Source organism: Homarus americanus, unplaced genomic scaffold (genome assembly GCF_018991925.1).
Source record: "Homarus americanus isolate GMGI-L3 unplaced genomic scaffold, GMGI_Hamer_2.0 scaffold32583, whole genome shotgun sequence".
Lineage (NCBI taxonomy): Eukaryota > Metazoa > Arthropoda > Malacostraca > Decapoda > Nephropidae > Homarus > Homarus americanus.
In genome coordinates this window covers 14976389-15003228 of record NW_024713129.1, presented here as the reverse complement: position 1 = coordinate 15003228, position 26840 = coordinate 14976389, and the positions used below count along the sequence as shown (strand labels likewise).

Genomic DNA, 26840 nt, shown 5'->3' with positions numbered 1-26840 from the left:
TGCGATTAATTTTTCCGTACCATTGGTTATTTCTATCCAAATTGTTTATGTATTCAGTTCAGTTTTTATTTCCTTATTTATTTCACACTTCAGATTATCCCTTAAATAGATTGCTACTCTGCCCCCTTTCCTGATCTGCCTATCGGTATGGAATAATTTGTAACCTGCAATTTGGTATTCGGCAGGTAACTCACGTGAGTAAGTTTATCCATGTTTCGGTGAATGCTCTTATACCGATTTTTTTCGGTACATACCAACTCCCTGAATTTATCCATTTTGTTTCTCTTATTCCTACTGTTTGCATAGTAGACGTTTAAGTTAGTCCTTATCCAAGTCCTCTCTTTGTCACGTTTAGGTTTTAACTCCCTGCCTGATTTAGTTTTGTCATTATTCCTTGCACTGTTTCCCTGCAACCTTTCACTTTGTTTACCCGCTCCCACTGCAGTCTCCTCCATCCCTGTGGTCATATGTTCTCCTAGCAGTTTAAAAACTTTGACATCTTTTGAACTGCCCTCTCGAGAGAGCCAGCCTGGGTTGTCACCCCAGCCCTAGACAGATGCACCCCATCCCTAGCATAAAGGTCCCTTCTGCCGTAGAAGTTGTCCCAGTTGTCAATGAATGGGACTGTTATTGACTTGCAATATGTGTCAAGACGGCCGTTGACACCAACTGCCCTTGACAACCATTCATTGCCAACTCTCCTTCTAGGCAGGACACCACATATGATAGGGATCCCTGGATCCCTCCCTTCGACCTAATACGTTCTATAGCTGTCTTGAACTTATCAAGGAGCTCCTCACTCCTACACCGGCCAATATCATTGCCTCCTGCACTGAGGCAGATAATGGATTTGTTCCCATTACCAGACAAGATATTGTCCATCCTGTCAAACACCCCCATTCTATTTATATTTTTACCACAAAAAGCTCTATCCAGGTACCGTACCTGGGAATCGCTGACAATTAAGGTTTTCTTACCTTCCTTGTCAGCCTTGACCCTGGCTATGCTAACTTCCAATTCGTCTATCAAAGGACTAGAGGAGTTTTTATACTTAGCTGTTGTTGTCGTATCCTTGGTGTGTTTCCTCACCACCAGTTTGGTCGTTCCTCTCATCACAACCCTCCATTCGCCTGAGTTTTTGTCAGACACGGGCTTTCCTTGTCTCGTGTCTCCTTCCCTCATCCACGCTATCACTTCCCTAATTTCAAGTTTTCTTCCTTGACCTTCACAAACTCGGCCAGTAGCTCAGCCATGAGAAGGACAAAGCCCTGTTCACAAGTAGCACTAGCCATTACTGACAATTAATCCCCGGGAGCTAAGTCTGCCGTGACCTTTCCTCTAGTGAGGTCAGAACACAACTACTGTACAGTATACACTGTATAGTATTTAGGAATTTTGTTGGCATATTGAGATGATCATTCATACATATTCTTTTGTCTCATCATCCTTCAATTGTGATAGCTAATGAGAGAATTGTTCCTTAGGTATGCCCTGGCAGGTTTGAACATGGCCGAGAGCGACTATGACGGGAGAACAGCCCTTCACCTGGCTGCTGCTGAGGGACACCTTGATACTGTCACCTTCCTCCTGGATAAATGTCATGTACCACCCACTCCAAAAGATAGGTCAGTATTTATTGTTATAATAATTTACTTTTATCCTCTTCACCACTGCTTGGCTCGCTAGCCTCCCGGGCAATCGGTCACGTCTCTGTCACGCACTGTTCGCAAGTACCTGCTCCTGAATGTACCTGAACCCGCTCCAGTGTTGGTCAAGTCTTGTCTTGAAAGAGCTCACACTCGGCACCATCACAACACTCTCTGGTAGATTGTTCCAAGAGTTTACAATTCATTCCGAAAAAGTTTGCCCTCACAGTTTTCTGGACTCGCGGCTTCTTCAATCTTGAGCTGTGACCCCTTGTGGGGCGAGCGTCCACCAGCTCCAAGTAAGGACACTCATTTGAGTAGTGCCCCCTGAGATGCTTATGCACCTCAACGTGACCGATCGCCCAAGTGGCTAACAAGCCGATAAGTGGCGAAGAGGATAAAAAAACAAAACAAGTTCTTGGACACCTCCCTTTTGATATTCCTGGATCTGCCCCTGAGTACAATACTGTACTGGCTTTGTTAATAGACTGTGAGTGTGTACACTTGTAAAGGATCAAGTTAATGTGGAAAGCTGTAATGGTGAAATAGGGTTAAATGCTGAAAAGCACAGTACTGTACAGTATAATAACCATATTTTTACTGTGAGACTGACATTCCATTTTGTGTGCGTGTTCTTTTTTTATGGTTTGTTTCTAGTCTGTGTACTCTTGATCATCTCTTATCATTAGATGGGGCCACACTCCAGCCGATGACGCGGAACAGTTTGGACACATGCACGTCGTAGAGTTCATTAAGGCGCACGAAGAGAAGCTGGAGGCAGAGAAGAACAAGAACGTGATCCAGGAGTCAGAAGAGGAGGCCCAGGTGGAGCAGTAAGAGGGAGACTTGGGGTCAACTATACAAGTCAAAATGGTAACTATACTCCACCTTGTTTTAAACTATGTAAATTATTTAAATCTTGTATAAATAATTGATATATCTCAAGCTGAATTTTGTATATTAATTTCCATTTTTTATATTGTTTTTCTTTAGTCTGTTAGATGTAATGTTTCTTGTAAATATTAGCTGTAATGCCATAGGTGGATGATGATTCACAGTGACAAGTTCAGTTTTAAAAATTATTTGTTAAATTATATTGGTACGGTAATTATATTCTGTACGCGTTAGTTTTCTATGTTCTTATGAAGTGCATTGTTATCTAATGTGCTGTATTGTATATGTAATAATGATCTTTGTTATGTAACTGTTTTTTAATACTGTACTTAATGAATATACTATTATGTGTTCCACAACCAAAAGTTCAGTATTATATTCAGTGTATATACAGTATATAAACCGTATATATACCTGTATAATATTTGGGATTGCTGGTAAGGCAGAATGCTGACAATGTTTTAGAATTCAGGCACAGTGGTGACCATAACCTTCCACCCATCTCTCATATCTGGCTGTTTATTTCATGATCTGAAGAGATGCTCTCATCTGTAACCTCAAAACCAAATCCTAATGAATTATACAATTATGGATCTGGTATTTAGAACCAAATACAGTACTGCACTGTACGTCTACCCAGAGTTCTGTTAACGAGATATCCATTGTTTTGAAGGATTCTTGATGAGAAAAATAAATTAAAATATCTATGTATGTTGCACTTGGCAAAAATCAGTGTAAGTGAAAGTAATGTAAATGCTGTTTTATAAAGTGGGTTGGAAAGAAAGGTGTAGGGGCATTGGTGGGACTTGAGACACAAAGAACATTAAGTCAGAGAAGTTATTATAGCATGTACAGTAGCTAAAACAACTGTCTGTGCAGGTGGGGGTCGATATGCTCCAAAATTTTACGTGTGACTAGTGACAGCCCTCATATACCAAAATTTATCGTCCATGGTCTTGTATTGTTTCCCACAAGGTATGCACAGATAGTTGTTTTAGCTATTGTACATTACCAGTTTATTTACTTTATGGAGAAAGTGATGGATTTTAGTCATATTAGCAATGAATACTTTAATCTAATCATGGCAAGCTGCAATAAAATACCTCATGCTACTCAACATCTTCTTGGATTAAGTCCCTCAAAGAAAGTGGGGGTGTAAACCAAGACTGTAAATGTTATCGAGACTTGATATTGACAAAGAATATGCTAATTGTGATAGGTATAGTGTGTACACCTACTTCTAGTTGGACACATGGACCATATTTTGTGACATTGTAAATCAGCTCACCTTGTTCTATACATTACTTTTTTACTTTTAACTCTGGTAGCAGTAAAAGGCTTAAATACATTACAGTAATACTTTTCTAGCTCTCATTTTGGTAGTACCTAGACCGAGATGTTGCATCTGAGGTTAAGGAGGGCCAACAAGCACCATAGACCTAGTCCTTCTTGCTGGGGGAATATGTTATGCTATCTATTCTTTCACTTATGCATTTTTATCAATCTGAATCTTTCTACAATGATTCTTTGCTTCCTGGAACCTTTCATTAGCATATTCACAGCTTGTCTCACCTCCTTGTGACTTGTACTGTACTTTTTTCTTTCAATGTAGCACCCTCCCCCCCTCCCCTACACACACACTCTCCAAACAAGGTACTGGTAGCTCCACATCTCTCCTTTGTTAAATTTTTCAGTTAATTGAAATATTCTCCCATATCCCTCTTGTTTGTCTTTTGTGTGTGGAATATCCCCTTTCATTCTTGACCACTACAGTATGTTCAATTGTTTTCTTGGGTTTTTCCGCCTAGTAATCTCCTTCCACAACAGCGTCTTATCTATATCCTTGTGATACCCTTTTATCTGTTTTCCTTTTGCATTCATTTGCCTTTTTCTTGACTTTATTTCTGGTCTCCTTTATTTGCCCTTCTCTTCTCAATAATTTGTACTGCCATTTCCTCTTGTTTTGCACTCCTGCGCATTTTTAGTCAGTGTGAAAACCAAGTAAAATTTTTCTCCTGTCCTGCCAGTGGAAGTTTCCGAGTAAAGTGGTGGAAGCTAGCAAGGTGTTACTGTATTTAAGGTAAAGCTCAGGTTATGCAACAATTAAGATCAGTAATATTCAGAGAAAAGTAATTCCATGAAATAGTAAAGTTAGATGTAAAGACAATAAGTTACATGTTAGTGAAAAGGGGAAGGAAAGTACTCATTGAGAGGTGTGATACTATACATTTGTGAAGACATGTTAGGTGGTAGATGCGTTTAATGACATAGGTAATTATATTGCAGCATTCTTACCTCTAATATTTTATCAAGTGACTTAAAGTATCTTCATTTTGCTTTTCTTCCTGATAGTAAAATTTTTTATAACTTCAGATGGATGCCATGTATTATTTGAAGTTGGTGTGATTAGTATACTGTACCACCCAATGAAAACAGGTCCCACTGCTGTGACAAAATCTACTGAAATGTGATGTCATATCTTCCAAGCTGAAAAAGTGTGCCTTGACAAGTAGCCCAAAGAGAGCACAGTCTTGCACCTTCCTCACCTTTGCACTTACTCATCATTGTATTGACACTTGCACATCTCAACAGTACAACCACATTATACCTGTACAGCACTACAGTCGACCCTCATTTACCTGAAAATTATAATTTATAAAGAAATCGTCCAGACATCAGAGCGTGACTGCCGGGATGTGCTGCCAACAGTTATGATTATTGATATATTATATATTTCATTTATACAGTATATACTGTACTGTAATTTCTGTCAGTATGTACGAATGTCCTAAATTTATATTATGTTTGTAAATATACACTGACTATCATTGTAAGTTCTTAAATCTATATGTACAGTATATTATTATGATATACAGTTTATATTTGGTACTGTATAGTATATTATTATGGTGATATACTATACTATACAGTACAGTATATAATCATGATACTAGCATGTAAAAATATTACAGTGCTCTATATCCTATACAAATTGATTATTTATTCAAGTAAATTGGTTCTAGACTGTAGAGTAAGTCTTCCATTGTGGTCTGTTTCCTCTGTCTCAGGCCTCTGCACTTAAAGTGCAATTTAAACAGTGTACTTACTATGTGATTCTAACTCTCTTCCCAAGAAACTCCAAGTTTGTCTATAAATGGTGATCATTACACTTCATGTACAGCACATCATCTCATTGTTATTGATGGGATCTTGACGACTGTGTCGGGTATTATGAACCAACCTTCCTCCCAAATACAGTACCTCTCACCGCAGACTTCACAATGGTTGAGAACAATATTGGGCCGTTTCACTACACATGTTGCTTTCCTTATTACCCCAGTTTTTTTTTCTTTTGAACACTGACACTATTAAAAGCATTTTAATGCTCAAATTATATTATAGAAATACTTTATGATGATGAATAGGAAATATATGTTACTTAATGACAAGTTTAGATCATTCTAGTATTGTCAGGGATGATACCAATGGAGTCGTCTACTAGTAAGCTGTGGATGGTTCAGTTGATGGGATCCAGATAGAGATAGCATCCAGATAAACAAGGGTCGACTGTAAAGGGGATCTAAAAATCAAGGAAGGAGGCTTGAGACCACATCAGTTGTCTATATTTCCTTCTCATACTTAAGACTATTGCTGTAACATCTCAACAAATATTGACACAAAAGTAACTGATTGCAAAACAATTCACGTGAACTTGGGATAGTAAATAAAACTCCAATGTTCATTTGTGGACCAGGAAGATTCAGAGAACATAATCTGACAGTTTATCTTCCTTTGAAAGGAATAAAGCTGACACAAAGTTATCAGACTGACAGTATGGCCTTCTGCCAACAAACACTACTTTTTAACATTAACAATTACTAGAGGATGCCCACAACTACTGTAAGTTGTACTTACAGTTCACCATAAATCATCCAACTTTTGTCTAGACTGCTGTGACTTCCACTCCGGCTCTTTTCTCTCACACGACAATAAGTGGTCAACAATAGCCTCACCTTATGATAAAAAGCCCCTCCTGTTCTCCACTGAGTACAGTAGTACTAACAATACTGTACTGTGATAAGTTTGAAACCTTTTACATATGACCAGGGTTTTTTTTTAACAGTGGAAGTTTGATCCTATTTACACAGTTAAGTCTACAATCTATATAACGTCCTGCACTTTTATCACACGTAAGAAACTAAACGGGGGTTATCACTTAATAATTTAGTTTCATGACTGATAAATCACAATGCACCATTAGATTCAATGAAAATGTTATTACTGTACATTGCACCTGTGAACAATCTTACAGCAATAATGTAGACTATTGTCTTATTTTATATCTGAGCAATGCATTTTGTCAATTGCCTCATCAACTATGGCTGTAAAAGCTAAACAGTGAGCATTATTTATTAATGTCATAATTGGTCAGAACATGTATATTTGTTAATGTTTTAATACCTGTACTGTACACATTTCTTCACATGAAATACAAACATACAGGTATCAAAATCTAGTGTTCTGAATGATTTAGATTCTGGTAAATGGTTGAGAACCATCTGGTATTAATATTCACTAAAATAATCACCTTTTGAATAACAGATCTCATTTATATTCCATGTGTAGATAAATGTATGTATGCCCAAGAGATGCAGGAGACCTAAAACATTAATGCCAAATAAGGGTAATTTAGCTTGTTGGAAATGAGATATACTCCTCTAGGAAAAGGGTTGAAGATGTATGTGATAATCTTTCACTGGGTCATAGAACAAAAAGTTTGAAAAGCATTGGCCTATAGAGTACTTTACTTTGGTAAAATTGCAGTTTCACTCCCAATTTGTTTTTGACCAGAAATCTAGGCTTTTCCCATGGTATTTGGTGTAATTTGTTAAAATTTGACCTTCATTTCTCTTGTAAATGAGTAATTTTGAGTTCTCATCCCCCCCCCATCCAACAGTTTTGGGAGTGAAACTAATAATACCTGTACTTTTCTATAAATCAGTTGAAATGCCTCGCTGGTCATAATTCTCTGAAAGTTTAACCCATTCTTCAACAGTTAATTTGGTAAATTGCAACCTTGACTCTCCAAACATCCTCCATGTAAATAAAATTCACCTATGTCACTAATGACCAATGCACCACACTGCAAGCAAAAGTTGCTGAAACTGTGCAAGAACTGGAAGTTTCCTGATCTTATTACATCAACTATCACTTAGTTTACGAATTCCCATTTAAAGGTTTGGGACTTGAGTCCAAATACAATCTGAGGAGCAAGAAGACTGTCTCACGAGTCATAACCTAGAATATTATCTTGTATCCCACCCGACTGTCTAATTAAGATAGACTAAGTTATAAGTATTGTGCTATACTGTACTGTTTTATTTTTAACCTCTTTGCCACTGATTGGCTCATTAGCTGCTTGTCAAGTCTGGTCTTGAAAGAGCTTACACTCTGTGCTGTTCACAACTCGCACTCTGAAAAAGTTTGTCCTCACAGTTTTCTGGGCTTGCGGCTTCAACCTTGGGGCATGCATCCGCCAGCTCCAGGTAAGGACACTCAACTGAGTAGTGCCCCGAGATGTTTATAAACCTCGTTTAGGTCTCCCCTTGCCCGTTTGTAGTAGATTCGTAAGCCATGCAATTACAGGCGCTCTAATTTCTCTGGGTACCTGAGGTACCGAAGTGCAGGCACCAGTCTGGTGGCCCTCCTTTGGACATTTTCATTCAACTGAGTCCCCAGCATATCTCGGGATCAGACGGTGACAATACTCCAGGTGGGGAAGCACTTCACCCTTGAGGGTCGTTACAAGGGACAGACTATCTAGATATCTGAACGATCTTCTTATAAGACCTAATAGTTTAGTTGTTTGGTTCACCTACTGTACAGTGCTGTACTATCTTGTATTTTTGTGCTGTATAGTACAGAGTATTGTACTTTACTGTATTGTAACATTAGTTAGTCATATTGCTTTCTTGTTGCCTGAGGCTTTTTGTTTTTAGGTGTCTCCTGCATTTCTCAAAGTATGTGTGTAGTTGATAGCAGTCTAAAAATAATTTTGCTGCACAGATTATGTATAGTCGCCAAAATCTTTATCCCAAATAAATTATGATATTCATCAATTGTTTACTGTATATGACATTTAATGATAAAAACTCAACTTTAGAATTAGTTCCAGGTAATTTATGAGGAAGGTATGTTTAGTCATTCACCAAGATTATCTACACTAGTGTTAAATGGGTCTTGCCCAATCATTGTCGAGGATAATGAATATATTTAATTTACTCACCAACTGTGACTTGAAACATCCTGTAGACTACAGTCCTTAAGCTTAACATTAAAATGTGTTTATAAATCATGTTTAATTGCTTTATATTAAAGAGTACCACTGTATCTGTAATTAAATTTAATAGACTGCTTTCAGCCACAAGTAGGTAAGTGTGCGTGTAATATAAACCTGTAGATTGTAATGTTTCTTTCTGGTCTTTATTGTTATTAGTGTTATATATATATATATACAGAAATAGGTTGTGATTTTAGTTCAAAGTACATCTAGTCATTGAAGTACTGTATGTAGCTGGATGTTTATATATCCAGCTTCTCATTCATCATTTGTAAAATAATTTGGTTTTTCAATCTTCTATAATACAGTATTGAAGCCTGCAGTAGGGTCCAGTAATTCCATTGTAATTGGGGAATAATCTTGTAGATCTGATTTTGCTAATATGAATCCTTAGTAGTCAGCGAGTAAAAAATACTTACAAGAATGTGATTAACCTGTGCAGAAATTTTTTTAGCACTTTGTGTTATACATATAAAACAAAAGGCTTGCATTTAATACAAACTAAAGCGGTGTACAACTCGGCATAGAAATTTAATTGGTAGTACTCACCTTTGTTAAATGCTAAGAGAACTTAGATTCCAGCATAAACACTATCTTGGAATTCTCGTCGGGAGCCGCAGGTTCAAATCCATGCTAAGTGAGGGGGGGGGTTATTGACGAACCTCCCCCTCCTTTTGTTTTTGTCCTCAGATTTGTATGAAGTATATAGATGCCCATTCACTATCAAAAATCAATACTTGAAAATATGCAGAAAAAATCACATCCCTGTCCTGTACAGTATTTTGAATCAAGCTGATTGATGCATATAGGTAGGTATTCATAAATTACTGTATCCTAACTTGCTAATCAATTAGGGGATTCAAGAAAACTCCCAAATTATAATGAAATATATAAATTTTGAAAGAAAACCAAATGGTTTAGGTATTCATTTAATATTTGGTTACCACCTGTTTGATATTAATGCAAACAGATTAAATGAGTACCTTGAATTCTTATTTTCTGGTTTAGTGTACTATAATGAACACAAATCTTCAGTGACCGATTATATCCAAATTGCAGTTTCTATTATCAGTAACAACATAATCTATGGTTTAACAAACTGTTAATCATTATTCCAAACCAAAGACAAACAACCAATATTGACTATCTCGGGAAGTAAACGATTCATTGTCAATAACAAAAAAAAATATTGATCTAATTTTGTCTGACCTTAATCATTTCCACTTGCATGTATTATCACAGCCCCCAACAAAAGACATTTCCTCAGAACTACCTAGTCTTCTAAGTTGCAGCTATTGTAAATACAAGAACAACTCTGTACAGTAGTTGGTATACAATTGTGTACCCTAAACAACTTACGGTATATGGAGCTTCTGTGCAGTATTTTATGCCATAGTGAATGAAGGGGAGCTTTCAAGTGGCTTTAGTGTAATGTTTGAAGTTCAGCTGTTAGCTTGTCCATAACTGTGTAAGGTAGGATGTTCGTAGTCCACAAAAATATATTAACATTTGTATATACCATGTACTGTATTTAATGTTGACTGGATGAACACTGAGAAGGCATTGGCTTCTTTGTTTTACACACAAAGGATATGCCAATAAGAATATGGACACAAGATTAAAAAATATAAATTACAAGATAATTCATATTTTAGTATAATGTGCAGTAACTGTTTGACTTGTAGTAATTAAATATTTTGTGAACATTTAGCAAGTGCTAATTGCATGGAGTTTGGCAGACCATTAATGTTAACAGGGAAAAGAACTTTACTACTATGAAAGATTGTTGCTTATTCCTCTATTTTCTTTGGCTACATACTGCAAAACCACTTATCACACATCTATCAAAACTTTAGTCTGGTCACACATGCTCACTATGTACAATTTCTCAGACTCCACACTTTTCTTCCCTTAATATTGTTTTACAATTTCTCCCTCTTGGAAATCCTTCACTCTTTATACATATACAGTACAGTAATACATGTAGTTTCATTACAAAAGAAAATGGTTACTGCCTCAACCTCAATCATGTGATGGCAAGACAAAAATATGTAGTATTCAACAAGTGTTTTTTGCTAGTTGCTACCGAGGTGTGGAAATTATTGGTAATCAAAATGTTACGTCTGCAAACAGTATCTTGCTTTTAGTGTGGGAAATCTTATACACGACAGATTTAATGATTAATGTAAAATATAATGTTGACCCTTAATGGACACATCCTGCAACAGATGTGATTCCCATCTGCAAGGGTCAAATACATTTCTTGGTAGACTTTTATATTGATTTGCAGAGGAAGAAGACTGACATATTATTTGACATTTATGTACACTTTCATTTTGTGCCCAAGCCTTCAACAGCAAAGTTTGTATTTCCAAATTATCAAAAGGTCTACAAAACCTCAATTTGCATTAATTTGTATTGTTCAACTGGTTGTGAAGATACTTTTGTTGTATTTTAATGCAATGGCATCTCAAAGTGTAATTTCAGTTAAAATATGAAGATATTAAAAAAATAATAAAACAATGATAATATTACTTACCTTGGCAAGTTGTTTTCAAGGTGCAAACATACAATTAGGTAAACAAATATCCAAGTATAATTGACTGCTACATATTCACTTAACAGTTTGGTACAGTACAATGTAAGTACAGTACTAAGATTGGTACTATGTCTTGTTGTTATTGGCTGGTGGAGAATAATGTTCACTAAAACTCAGGAAGTCAAATGAATAATGATAACGATTATATAAAAACCTAAGAACTTTCTCTTTCTCCATCAGCCAAACATTGCTGATGTCACTTCTGATGAGGGCATTTCGTATACAATGTACAGCATGATGAATTGCAAAATGGGGGAGCGGGTGTATATAAATTATGTCTAGCAATGAGATCTGAAGAAAACCCTAAATCCTGATACTTGCCAATTTGTTCCTGACAGCAATTTGGCTATTCCTGACTGTTCATCCTTAAAAAGCCAACTGTGATTGATGAAATACTTCTGCTCAGAAAGTAAGTCCTTTTCTCACTGGAAATAATGGGTTACATGTGGCTTAGACCTACAAAATAAATGTTTAGATTACCCACTGGTGAAGGAAATGTGACTACTGTATGGTATGAGTGGCATATGACTGACCTAATCACAATGACTCACATGGAAGAACACCAAATACTGCCTTTGTCAACAGGAGGGTTCAAGGACACAACATCACATGCTGCTCCTTAGTTTTGGGGAAAGAGGTAAACATATGTCTCATGTCTGTAAATGCAACTATTTTATAATACTAAAATTGAAACAAAAAGATGGCTACATGACACTTAACTTTGTCAACACTTCTATTTTTTCTAGAACCGTTATACAAACATACAAAACCATGGTTTATCATCTATGTATGGTGTTACCAGTCACATAAATAACCTCATATAAAACTTACATAACACTTAATTTGGTGACCCTCCTGCTGGCATCTGCTTTTGTGAAACCACTTGTACTATCTACACTGTTGCCAAATTGGCAACCAGAAATATTACGTCCCAAACTCTGAAGCCTTACATGCAGCAGAGAAAACTTTATAGTTTAAAAAAGATTGACTGCCATTTAGTTTCTGATAGGATTAAAAAAAGACCCGTGTTCAGAGAGGAAACCACTGTAGCCAATCACTGGAGTATCGACACTAACCAAATATAATATTAGCCACACACAAAGCTACAGAATTGTGGCCATAAAAGAACATTCAGGTCATACGAGATCGCGTTGTACAATACTTTGGAAAATGCCCTGTAAACTGATTACGAGTACCTGCTGACCATGTCCTGCAACATCCTCATCTGGGCGAACTGCTAATGCCCACCCGATAAATGATCATAACTGCATGGCCTACATTTAATTACTGAAGAAACTGACTGAAAAGCTATATTTTTTTTATAATTTGTCTATGTGAATTCTAAATCATGAAGGTAATCTTGTGGACATAAAATTTACAACATCATTCTTCCACAGCACATTCAGTAAAACTTGCGTAAATTAATACCTTCAAGTTCATACAGTATACATGGTAAGAAAAAAGCAAATTATATATACATCAAGTACTTTTTAGAAACGAGTCACCTTGAAATAGTAACTGATGTGAGGACATCACGTGCAGAATAATTTAAAATAAATTAGATTTTTTGGGAAAAGGAGGCCTTCCTCAGTTGCTATCCTTTTAATTAGTTCAGGACTACCATGGTGCAACATTGGACCAAAGGGCTAAATAAATCTAAAGGGTAAAATATAGTTCAATAATTCAAGACTAACCTTGAAATGTAACATACATTAATTTGTGCACACTTAATACACAATTGCAAATTATTGGGTGCCAAAATCTATGAAAAACTAGTTTTTCCACTATATTTATAACTACATTATCTGCTCACAATCCTTTAATATTATGGTTCTTGGCTTCACAGCAGGTACACTACACGTCCATATTAATTGCCATCGGATCCTCTCGACGGAGAGGTATTCACCTGAAAATATCACTTGCCCATACTACGGGTAATGGCTATCTTCTTCAAGCTTTGCCATTTAGTCAACCTGAAACCATGGACAAGAAGCCCCGGGCTAACTGCAAATTATCTAAAAAAATTACCACAATGACTGCAATACAGGAGTTCAGAAGATCCCTTCCTTATGCATCCACATAATTGCAACAATATTGCTTACCAAATTAAACCGAGTTACGTACTTGACTATTTTCTAATAACTGATGATTTCACGATCAAATTATACTCGGCAATAAAATCAAATTGCAGATGCAAAAGAAACTTTTCTGTACTGCTCCTGTTAATGGTAGCTTCTCAGATTAAAAAAAAAATTTGGTTGACCTTACGTAGCAGAAACACAGCACTGATATGACCACTTCAATTGTATAGTGATAACACTATAACGTACTGTATAATTCAGGACAAGGAACTAGTCAGTCTGTAGCAGCTTTGCAGTAGTATCTACAATTATCCATCTAATTATATTATTTTTACACCACTGTTATAATTTTGCACTAAATCTGCAGTCTCAATAACACCTATCATAAAGCATTAACCAAATACTGTATATGCTACTTTTGCTCCTTTTATTTTTCTGCTCCTGAAGTAGTCATTCCTTTCTCCTCCAATTCCACAAATAATTCTGTTCAGAATATTAGTCACTACTCCTTGCTGTCTTTGCTATCATTGCTGTCTTCATCTGTAAAGGTCTCCTCAAACGATTCTGTACTTTCTTGTTCCATAACTTCACAAAGCCGTGATACCAGATTGTTTGGAATGAGGGTACCTGTAAAGAAAAAAAAATGTAAAGTTCAGAAGCACCACAAAACACATGTCTTATGGTGATAAGGTATACAAAGGTCAAGATGGGAAAATATATCTCGTCATCCAGTACTAAGATGGGAAATATATCTCGTCATACAGTACTAAGATGGGAAATATATCTCGTCATACAGTACTAAGATGGGAAAATATATCCCATCATACAGTACTAAGATGGGAAAATATATCCCATCATACAGTACTAAGATGGGAAATATATCTCGTCATACAGTACTACGATGGGAAAATATATCCCATCATACAGTACTAAGAAGGGAAATATATCTCGTCATACAGTACTAAGATGGGAAATATATCTCGTCATACAGTACTAAGATGGGAAAATATATCCCATCATACAGTACTAAGATGGGAAAATATATCCCATCATACAGTACTAAGATGGGAAATATATCTCGTCATACAGTACTACGATGGGAAAATATATCCCATCATACAGTACTAAGAAGGGAAATATATCTCGTCATACAGTACTAAGATGGGAAATATATCTCGTCATACAGTACTAAGATGGGAAATATATCTCATCATACAGTGCTTATGTCCATTTATTGCAAACTTCTCCGTTTCACTGGTCAGCTTCCACAGCAGGATGAAAACAAACCAACACCCGAAGAATAAAACCCCTGCAATAATTTATAGGACATACAGGGTACTGTATTTAGGTATGAATGAGAATGTTACAGACTCCCCATGGACAGTTTACACCTAAATCAAATGTATATGCTGCAACTTGAATGGTCTGACTGGCTATAAAAAAAAAAAAAAAAGATGAATCAGAGAAACATGAACTGGTTATTACTGTAAGAGAATTTAAGCCTAAGTGACAGGCTGGGTAAATGAGTTCACAATGAATTACTCAAATCAAGGTAATTTGAGCGATTTTCACCATTCCTTATCAAGACACGCTCATTTTCTTTTATGATGCTACCATACTTTTATCATACTAGACTAATACTCGCAAAAGTCCCCATGTTTAACTCCATTAGTACATAAAAAATAACCCAAAACACCAAAGAGTGCCATTGAAAAACCATGGGAGGCATGTAATTAGCATTGCAAAACTACTAGCAATTAAAATTTCCCAAGTCATTAGAATGAGTAATTACCCAAATATTAAGCTTTTAACCACAGGTCCTTTATCAGTACAATAAGTTAAGGAGGACCTATACAGTATTGATATTTTGAAAACCCCATTCTCTAGGATAGGGGTTCTCAACCAAGGGGGAATTTCCCCTCTCAGGTTTTCAGGGGGGGGGGGAAACTGATACTAATATGGAAAAAATAAAGGATTTTCAGTATTATATGCATATTATTTGGAATGCACTTTTTGAGGCAGACAATCTTGGAAAGGAGGGGGGAATGACATTCTGACATATGGTGAAAGGGGTGCATGGGGCAAACAAGGTTGAGAACCACTGCTCTAGGAATTATTAAAAAATGTGTTAAATACTTTAGTACAACCAGAATAACACAAAAACACCAAAGTATTCCAACACATTGAATTAGATTTTGCACCAACCCAGTCAAATCACATACTAGACAAAGTACAGTATATACTTACCAACCAGCTTAATGCCGTCACTGGTCTTGAGTCGTACAACCTGCATCTTGGAAGAATGTGATTGTGGTGCACACGACAGAACATCTTCAACTCGTGCCCATACATTCAACACCAAGCCACATAAAACATGGTATGTGCGTCGCCTCAAACCTATCTCACACTCCAGCCCACTGTTCACACGGCGACAGTTGCCTTGCCTAAAGAATTAAGGATATATAAGTACACTCCATTATCATAAATCCAAAGAAGGAATCTCTAAATTTACTTTCATTAATGGATAAAATAGAAATTAAGGTCTACATTTAGTAACGGAATGACTGCCAAATAATATATCAACCCAATAACAGATTTACTGTATATTCTAGGGGAAAGGATCAGCTTCTATTAAATTGAGGATTAGTTTTGAGAGATACAGCCTTCATAACACACCAAATTGACCCATTCTAAAAATTAAATTCATTCATAGTACAAGTTAAATCCTCAAGAATACAATGGTGAAAATGTATTTCTAAACAATACATATGCTTGGCATCTCCAAGATTAAAAAAAAATTCTGAGATAATAGAATGCAGGCAACGCTCATTCTCAGAAAATGGCAATGAGGTTTTGTGTATGACAATAAGAAGAGACAACATAACTGGCAAGTCTTTCACCTCAAGATTATCAATTCTAAAATATGTTGCTTATTTACTCGTACACTACATGGGAAATGACCTGAGGTATATAATCCAAGTGTTTAAGTATCAGTAACATATTGCACTACCAGTCAGGGAAGGCCGCCAACTCACCAATAAGCGTGTGAACATATGTGACTAGATGAATTGAATTGTTCCTCCCAGTGTTCCTGAGCTTCATCTGGGGTTACTTTCTTGTACTTCTTCTTCAGGTCTGAGTAAGGCTCTTGCTTCATCTGCATCCCTGTGTTTGGCCGATATAAAATAAACATTCGAGAATTCTTGTCGCGCTTTTTATTTACAGGAGATGGTTCCAAGACCGCAAGTACGGCAGTTTTCTTGTTATTCCGAACCTGTGAAAAACTTGGAATTAAGAGAAGACCTTATTTAATGGCATGATGTTGAAAAAACCCCAAAAACATCAACTTTGTCACCTGGTAAGATGTAACTACTCAAATGGGTAGGTAGTAGACAAAAATCCTTAAGTATAAAAAAATTGGCTCACTTCCACTGCTTCACCAATGGGACAATTCTTACACTCCTCCTGTCCTTCCATCTTACATATGATCTTTCTCTATACAGTCAGTTCTGCTATAACGCGATAGTTGTGTTCTTGTAAAACATCGTGTTATAGAAATTCGCATAATAGAAATAACGGCTTATGGAGAAAATAGGGTTAGGTGCAGATTACTACTTGATATCGAAAAAAATTTAGTATTTAGCCTAACACAAAGGATAGCACAGTCTAAATAAATTTTACATTCATATCTAATAATGAAATCATACAGTAAATGTAACACTTTACCTTGAAAAAATATGAATATAACTTGATGGGGGAGAAGGGTGATTTTGAGATAGGTAACATCGCGCTTCTCTTCAAGGGTTATAGCCTTTCTTTTACGATCACCAGAACGCTTCTTGGAGATATTCTTCTTTACCATATTCACAGTTAATACCACAAAATTGGAGAAATATTAAGCAAAAATCGCGTTACAGCATACAAGCGTTCGCGTTATACAAATATCGTTCCTCTATTCATAAATCGCGTTAGAGCCAATTCGCGTTGTCAAAACACGCGTTATAGCAGAACTCACTGTATCAACTTCCAGACACCCAAATGAAAGGCATGACCGATAAGTTTTCCACAGCCATTCACTACTGTACATACTCCCCCCTCTCCCTCATTCACACAGAGTGTACAAAGAGACTAACACTATTAATAATCAATAGGAAAAGGATCACAACGACTAAACACTTATACTGCATACCAAAAACAACATGTTCGGAGGCCACTGTTATAGATTGTTCTGTTTAAGAGCATTATTGATGTCACCATTACAATACTGAATACACACTTTCGTGGCTTTTAAGAACACACTTAGGAAAAAATGGGATGCATACTTGGTGAGAGAGGTAGAAGCCTTCAAGATCTCCAGTGAGTTCGGCCCACTTTTCTTGCACTTCTGACCAGGAAAGACCTCGCTCAACTAGGACATTATGGAGTTCAGTCTTAGCTGTTCCTGTGACGTGTTTACCAACCCAGGTCTTTGTTTTTGTCTTTTTACAGCCTTCACCACCTATCCCCAAATCTAGCAACAACAACAAAGAAATCCATTAATACAACAACAAACAACTTTTTGGTCCCAATTCAGGGTAAGCAAACTGTTACTTTAAACTCTTTGAAAACATATAAATTATACTGAAAACTAGATAACTCTTAATATCCTTAGATGAACTTAATTAATGACAGGTAAATCATCACTAAATTCAAAGCTTCACTGGAAAAGTAAAGCCAAGAGAAAACCGTTTTCATATTCTCAATGTTAAACCTGATAGAAATGACTGATACCCAGATTTTATAATACAGAAAAGTTAATTACTAAAACTAGACGAATTAACAAGCAAGGAAATTACTAGACAGGAATGTACATATACAAGACAATATACAGATTAATCAAGAACACTATTAAATAATATCCACACTATTTTAGAACTTGGGGACATCAGTTATATAGGAATGAAGTTAATTTCTGTCTTAATTGCCTTTGTACATGGAACACAACTTACACCAACAAGTGCCATACAACTCACCTAAAATACCCATATCAAACTTTCCGGTTCGTTTCGCCTGAGTAATAATAGCAGCTAATGTGTCTGTGAAGTACTTGAATAATCTATTTTGTAGTTCTACCGGCATGCCTAATATCCTGGAATGGAGAATAATTAGGGTCAAAATATTGTGCTATATACCATACCTCTCTCTCTCTCCTACATATACTTTTCCTCTAATGTATCTCTACTGTAATAATTTGAAATATAATAGAGCAAGACTTAATTTTATTGAATATATGGTTATCAAACTTGAATTTTCTGTACTGTATACAGGTTGACCATCTCAAATCCGGACTGATTGGGACCCGAGCAGTGCCGGATTAGTGATTTTGCCAAACCACAGGTGGTTAGGTTAGGATTAAATAAATAAACACCTCTAACCCACTTCATAACCACCTCACCCTACCTTTAAAATACTCTGTAAATAGTACAAGTTGGATAATAAAAAGAAAAGAGAACAAATGAAAAGCAAGTGAAATTTATTGAAGTACAGCTACTCCTTGACTTACGACCGCCTCAGCCGTACCAAAATTTTGTCAAGTTTAAAAGTGAAAGTTTTGTGGTGCCGAGAAGAAAAAGAGACACCCATTTTAGATTTTCTGTATTATTTAAGCATTTTCGACTCACAACCTGGATTTGGGTCCCTAACCCCGTCGTCGTAAGGCAAAATACCTTACAATGTATCTGTATTTACTTACATCAGAAGGTTGGTTATTGCCACTTCCAAAGTAAAGAGTTGGATTGTACAACTAAGCAGAGTTACATGTCTGAAAGTGGGGGGTCATCAAGACTGTCTTGTGTTTCATCTAAAAAGTGTTGACTCCTGTCTTGCAGATTTCTCTGAACATATCCTGCAAGCTAACCTGTCTCATGTATTTTGGTCTTTCTTTGATTAGTTTTTCTTGCAACATGTAAACATTCATTATTTCATGTTCAGCAATAAAACTGCGTTGTTCGAGACCTTTTATCAATTCACCTGTCAGCTCAACTGACTTATCAATGGACATTCTTTCAGCTACCTCTTCCTCATTACTTTCTCCCCCACTGTTGTTTGTCTTTGGATTTACAACCATCTGAACAATTTCAACGTCAGTATAATGATGAACAGTTAATTCATTGTCATCAACACCCATCCACTCATTAATGTTATCTGCATCCAGCCTCGATGCAACTTCCTCCGCAGTAGGATTACAGAGATCTTAAGCATAAGAAAGCAGTTCACGTACAATCTGATTTTGATTTGAAACCCTAAATCCTGTAAATTCATTTCCAATTTCCTCACCAGGTGCAAAACTTAACATTAAAGCTGGCCACAAATTATGCCATCCGTTTTTCAATGTTGATGATTCTACGGACTGCCAAGCATTAGCAACTCCATAAATCACATCTCTCATATTAAATTCTTTCAAAAATTCCTTTACTGGTTTGCCAGAGTTAAATGCACTCAGTAGCCACTTCATAAACTTGGAGCGATATTTAGACTTCAAAGACCGTAATATGCCATTGTCCAGGGGTTGAATTAATGACGTACAGTTAGATGGCAGGTAGATACCGTAAACATTATTCTTCACCAAGAGTTCTGCCTTTGGATGTGCAGAACAGTTATCTAAAATCAACAATATCTTAGTTTTCGTTCAAACCAACAGTCACAATGAGCTCTCACTGCTGGAACAAAGTAATGTTCGAACCAATCCAATGTAAAGTCAGTTGTTATCCATCCCTTTTTGTTAGCACGGTAAATAACTGGAAACTGTTTCATACATTTGAAAGCTCTGGGGCGTAAACTTTTGCCAATGACTAACAGCATACACCTGTGGGTTCCTGCAGCGTCAGAGCAGCCCAACACAGTGACACGATCTTTCGATGCTTTATAACCTGTTGGTGATTCTGCATCCTCAGTAGTCAGTGTTCGCCTGGGAGTACAACGCCAATATAAGGCGGTTTCGTCTGCATTGTAGACCTGTTCGGGAATTAAATTTTCATCTGAAACTAACTTGGCGAACTCATCCACAAATGCAGCAGCTGCTTCCTTGTCTGCCGACCTTTTTTCACCACACACTGCACAAAACTTTATCCCATGTCGCTGCTTGAACCGCTGAAGCCACCCTTCAGTATAATCACACGCATAATCTATTCCTAATTCTGCATGAAATAATTTTGCTTGCTCTCTTACCATCTCCCCAGACAGTTCCACACCTTCACTGATGCAGCGTTTAAACCACTTTATCTAGCTGTGAACATCTTCCATCTTTCAATGCTTTCCTTATGGACATCTGTTTCTTTGATTCACTATCAGCAAAGAACTGGAGCAGATTTCCTTTCTGTTTTTTTGTCATACACAGTGGAAGGCCAATGTTATACAAGTCGCATATGCTGCGAACGGACACGCCACCATCGAGTTTTTTAAGAAGTTTGGCCTCATCTTGTACAGACAACATACGGTGTTTGTGCTTTACGCCACGAGAAGCACTTCCTTTATTCAATGAAGACATGACTGGGGCTAAATAAGAGCAGTTTATAATGAAGAAAAACACAGAGGAATAACTTGCCGCTCCTCAAACACCGTGCCAACAGCTGAGTCTGCTAGTGGCACCACCAGAACAGTAGCGGCGGGTTGGCGAAGAGACCGGCACAAAATTTGAAATTACGGTGGCCAAATTATGTCCGAACCAACGGTGGAACCGGATTACTGATTGCCGGACATGAGGTGGTCTACCTGTACTGTGTTTAAGCATATATTAGATCAATCTTTCTTACATTATAATAATTGTAACATATAGTACAGTATACTTCTGCCAGGAATGAAGTCTTACTGCTTTGGATATGGGTCTAGTTCAACGGAAATGAATAAATTTTTAATAACAACACAATAAAACACTAAAATCAACAATACAAACATAAAAACCAAGGGAAAAAATTCCCCAACTGAAAGGTCTAAAGCCCCCCCCCCCCAAAAGTACTGAAATACATCCCCCAGATGCTTGTACGTAAAGGCTGCCTCCACTGTCCCACTCTAACCACCTATATAATGTTATGTTAACCCACGAGAATTTTCCTTACCTATTTAAGAATTTGCTCATGTTGTTGTAGTCTTTATCCAGTTGATGTATGCTATCTTCTTTAAGGATTAGCCCTACCCCAACCAAGGCATTCTGAATGTCAGAGAAGAAATCGCCTTTATAATCTTCTGGGGGAGGAACTATGGGGTGTTCATAACCCATCATCGTCTTCATAGTCGACTCCAGGGCCATGCGACCATATTTGTTATCAATGTTGAAGGACGAGAGATCGCGGGATTCTGTTGCTCTCCTGTCACCGTGAGTTAGAGCTCCCTGTTTAAAGAAATTGGGAAGAAAAAATTAAATATTAGCCAACTTAAATTTTTTTTAGTAATTAGAGTTAATTAATAACCCTTGAAAACATTAAAGATATTGTACTACTTTATTTATAATATTTAAAACGTCAATTTCGCTGTGCCCGAAGTTTTAAATCGCTATTATATACATTCACTTAAAAACATAAGACTCTCTTTACTATATAAACAACTGACCTAATACCTTGCATTTCGGGTCCTACCATGGATTTTTTCAAATTTCATAGAGGTATAGTACTTCTTTACAAGCTGATTAAGGATCTGGGTACACAACATAAAATTTGAGTAATTAGTGTTAACTAATGACCTTTGGAATAAAGAAAGATACTGTACAGCAGGCACGAGCAACCCTTGGGCCGGACCATGTGTTTGTGTGGCCCATGGAGTGATTGAGAAATTCTATTTAATGTGGCCCTCAGTTCAGGTAGATGCAGCCAGCTTATGGCAAGTAAAGGAATAATCATTACATGCAATTCGTTACTGTTTCATCACCTAAGAGTAAGCAACTATGGATATGTAACAGTGAAATAAGCAGGTATAGTATATATAAACAACAATATAAACATTTTAACTTGTGAGACTTTACGAGCCAAGTTTGGTGCGGTCTGTTTGATATTTTAGCTGCTATATGGCAGTGGATCACTTGGGAATTAACTAAGGTTGGGTAATTCAAGTGAGGTCACAGGCGGCGGTCACACAGGGTTTAACTAATTAAGTACAGGCGACTCGCGTTTTATCCGCGTTTGATTTAAGTGTTTTTGGAATAACGCGATTGTTCAATTAATACCAAAGCTAATTTAGCTCACCTATTTCTTAAATAACGCGCTCAAAACAGTTTAAAGTTGCTGCGCGTATTCGCCTGGCAGTGGAGTCGCGTGTGATGCCTGGTGAGGTGCTTGTAAGTTATTACTAAAAAGTCGCAATCATAGAAACATCAACGATTTTAATATTATTAATAATAATAATTAAAATAATAAAGATTACTGTATTACTACTAATGATGAAGATAATGAGGAAAATGAAGTATTCTGTACAACAACAGTGACGACATCCAGCAAAGGTTATTTTAGCCACTAATTACTCTGCAATCGAATTGTAAACCACATATTCATAAGCAGCAAGCTCAAGAGTACCCATACTGTGATTTTCAGCAAAATCTAATTTTTGGCAAAAATGTAAGTCTAATACCTTACAAAATTTTTGACCAAAATATACTTTTTTCTCAGAATTGAAATTTGAGGGGTTTAACTAATTAAGTACTTTCAGAATAACACACAAACCATAAATCACACCTTGGAAACCCATAGTTGATGAGTAATTAGCATTGAAAAATGTCAGTAAAATCTTTCAAGGGTCATTTTGGCCACTAATTACTCTGCAATCGAATTGTAGACCACATATTTATAAGCAGCAAGCTCAAGAGTACCCATACTGTGATTTTCAGCAAAATCTAATTTTTGGCCAAAAATGTAAGTCTAATACCTTACAAAATTTTTGACCAAAATATACTTTTTTCTCAGAATTGAAATTTGAGGGGTTTAACTAATTAAGTACTTTCAGAATAACACACAAACCATAAATCACACCTTGGAAACCCATAGTTGATGAGTAATTAGCATGGAAAAATGTCAGTAAAATCTTTCAAGGGTCATTTTGGCCACTAATTACTCTGCAATCGAATTGTAAACCACATATTCATAAGCAGCAAGCTCAAGAGTACCCATACTGTGATTTTCAGCAAAATCTAATTTTTGGCAAAAATGTAAGTCTAATACCTTACAAAATTTTTGACCAAAATATACTTTTTTTTCAGAATTGAAATTTGAGGGGTTTAACTAATTAAGTACTTTCAGAATAACACACAAACCATAAATCACACCTTGGAAACCCATAGTTGATGAGAAATTAGCATTGAAAAATGTCCGTAAAATCTTTCAAGGGTCACTTTGGCCACTAATTACTTTGAAATCGAATTGTAGACCACATATTCATAAGCAGCAAGCTCAAGAGTACCCATACTGTGATTTTCAGCAAAATCTAATTTTTGACCAAAAATGTAAGTCTAATACCTTACAAAATTTTTGACCAAAATATACTTTTTTCTCAGAATTGAAATTTGAGGGATTTAACTAATTAAGTAATTTCAGAATAACACACAAGCCATAAATCACACCTTGGAAACCCATAGTTGATGAGTACAGTAGGCTCTCGCCAATAACAACTTCCACAATAACGTTTTCGACAATAAGGGTAAGTTACAATAGATACCCATTTTCGATAATAACGTCTGGATTCTCTTGAATAACGGAAATTTCGCGGGAAGCGTCCGAGGGCATCAATGATACATTTGTTTGCGCCATGTTGATGACGTAGTTGTCCACTCCGCCTCACTCTCACACACGCTCCGTGGAATACAGCGCTGCGCCCACGTGTGAGATTTCCGCCACTATAACCAGTGGTTGTTAGGGTCGGTGATCAATAATGGCTTCCGCATTTTTGCCTGTGGGGGCTAGGGGAGGTGGTGGAGGGAGTGATTTGCCACCTGAATGACTGGGAACTTTTAAACTGAGGAAATTGAACTGTCCTGAGTCTACAGTGCGAAATATTAAGAGGAACTTAGAGGAGACCAAGAAGAGTATTGCGCTGGCTAAAAACATTTCGGTAGATGGAAATGCGAGGCGAGCTATGAATGATAAAGGCAATAGAAAGAGGTTGTTAGTGATAACAGAGCATTTTCTTGTGAAATGGTAAGCTTGTAGAATGAAAGAAAGTTCAAGTGTTAGCGGCCCTCAGATACGGAACAATCATCACACTAAGCACCTCAAAAACTCCCCCAAGCTAAGTGTTATATTACACAAACTCTTTATTTTGATGATTGAATAGCAATTCTTTTTATTTCTGCTAACAAAAAGTGTTAGGAGGGCTTCAAGGGGAAAAAAATGGGTGAAATTCTTGTGGCGGCGGCACCAATAAACCCTCTTTACATGTATTTTAATGTCACACAAATAACGTTTTCGCTAATAACGGTGTTTTTCAGGCGCCTACTAAACGTTATTGGTGAGAGCCTACTGTAATTAGCATTGAAAAATGTCAGTAAAATTTTTCAAGGGTCATTTTGGCCACTAATTACTCTGCAATCGAATCGTGGACCACATATTCATAAGCAGCAAGCTCAAGAGTACCATACTGTGATTTTCAGCAAAATCTAATTTTTGGCCAAAAATGTAAGTCTTATACCTTACAAAATTTTTGACCAAAATATACTTTTTTCTCAGAATTGAAATTTGAGGGGTTTAACTAATTAAGTACCTTCAGAATAACACACAAACCATGTCAGTAAAATCTTTCAAGGGTCATTTTGGCCACTAATTTCTCTGCAATCGAATCGTGGACCACATATTGATAAGCAGCAAGCTCAAGAGTATCCATACTGTGATTTTCAGCAAAATCGAATTTTTGGCCCAAAAGCACCAAAAATGTAAGTCTTACACCAGTGGTGTCAAACTCGATACCTTTCGAGGGCCAATTCTTATTTAATTACCCTCTTCAGGGCCAACACAAGTGCTATAACACATATTTGCAGGATTGAAGTTTACAGCTTCACACATTGCCTTACCTGGGTTTGTCTGATCTTAAGTATGTAAAATTCATTTAACTAATTAAACACGATTATACCAATTTCTTAAAAAATTTCCCGGGATGATAAATTTTACCGTCATCCCGTGGGCAACACCTGACCATCCCAAGGGCCACATTTGGCTTTCGGGCCATGAGTTTGACACCCCTGGTCTAAATGGTAATAAAATGGGAACCAATATTGCAGGGTCTCAATTGTTTCTCTTACTATTGACAAGACAACATACATATATTGTTCCTCACTTTTGATTTATTTTTTTCATTTTGTATTTCTTTGTGGTTCTTTATTATTATTGTTAGTTATTATTATTATTATTATTATTATTATTATTATTACATTTTTGCCCCCCCCAGGCCCCGATGTGGGTCAGTGACCTGTGCCTGGGTGGATTAATTCCCATAAAAAAAAAAAATTAGAATAAATCCCATAGGTTCTGTACTTCCGTTATCCTGTTTTTCGTTATGACGCACTCGGCACGGTCCCAATTAGGTGTGATAACCAAGGGATGACTGTAGTTATGTATTTGAGTTTGGCGCAATTTTCCAGTCGATATTACTCGCGAAACACAAGATCTTACTGTAATTAAAATATTCCAAGCATCGTTACGACCACTAATTACTCCACAATCGAACCGTGGACCATAGATTCTGATTCAGCATGCTCGGGAGTACCTAAACTGAGATTTTCAGCGAAATCTATTTTTTGGCCAAAACTGCTAAAATATTAAGCCCTATATCTTAGTAATTTTTTGACCGAAATATACTTTTCTCTCAGAATTGGAATTTAAAGGGCTTAAATAATTAACTACTTCCTGAATAACACAACAATGACAAAATCACACCTTGGAAACCCATTGTTGGTGAGCAATTAGCAACATGATGTACTGTAAGATCTCATATTTCGCGCGATTTCATTTAGCGAGCACTACCTGAACGCGTGATCCAGCCAGCTGAATGCTGGGCACCGTCTTGAATGATGTCACAGCTCTCATACCAGTTACAGTCTTTTCTGCTACAACACGTTGTCTGTTAATGCGAATTCGTTGTAACGCGATTGATGAATAGGGGAACGCTGTTTGTAAAACACAAAGTATTGCATACTAATGTTGGTTATAACATGATTCCATCCTCAACAATTTAACCGTAGCGCAGGGTTATGCAATGCATATAGTTCACGTTCAACTTCATATGTTCAATTGATTCGGGTCATTTGTTTGTGAAGTGTGTTTTGAGAGGTA

At 36.8% G+C, this 26840-nt stretch overlaps 2 protein-coding genes across 15 annotated transcripts in view; one reads left to right on the top strand and one right to left on the bottom strand.

The window, feature by feature from the left end:
• Nucleotides 1-11403, top strand: part of LOC121868529 (glutaminase kidney isoform, mitochondrial-like) — a 111170-nt gene extending 99767 nt beyond the window's left edge. For 6 of the 8 annotated variants that reach the window (XM_042369273.1, XM_042369263.1, XM_042369254.1 and 3 more), the window contains 2 exons: nucleotides 1485-1625; nucleotides 2336-11403. In XM_042369273.1, the coding sequence (XP_042225207.1) occupies nucleotides 1485-1625; nucleotides 2336-2483 (289 nt within the window). In that variant the 3' untranslated portion in view covers nucleotides 2484-11403. The remainder of the gene's footprint in view (nucleotides 1-1484; nucleotides 1626-2335) is intronic. The other 2 variants (XM_042369237.1, XM_042369228.1) reach the window with 2 other exon arrangements.
• A 55-nt stretch (nucleotides 11404-11458) lies between these two features.
• LOC121868490 (protein strawberry notch homolog 1-like) overlaps nucleotides 11459-26840 on the bottom strand; it is a 65993-nt gene continuing 50611 nt past the window's right edge. For all 7 annotated transcript variants that reach the window (XM_042369165.1, XM_042369179.1, XM_042369172.1 and 4 more), the window contains 6 exons: nucleotides 21654-21925; nucleotides 18573-18688; nucleotides 17883-18070; nucleotides 16596-16834; nucleotides 15808-16004; nucleotides 11459-14187 (listed from right to left, as the gene is read on the bottom strand). In XM_042369165.1, coding sequence (XP_042225099.1) covers nucleotides 14063-14187; nucleotides 15808-16004; nucleotides 16596-16834; nucleotides 17883-18070; nucleotides 18573-18688; nucleotides 21654-21925 — 1137 coding nt within the window. In that variant the 3' untranslated portion in view covers nucleotides 11459-14062. The remainder of the gene's footprint in view (nucleotides 14188-15807; nucleotides 16005-16595; nucleotides 16835-17882; nucleotides 18071-18572; nucleotides 18689-21653; nucleotides 21926-26840) is intronic.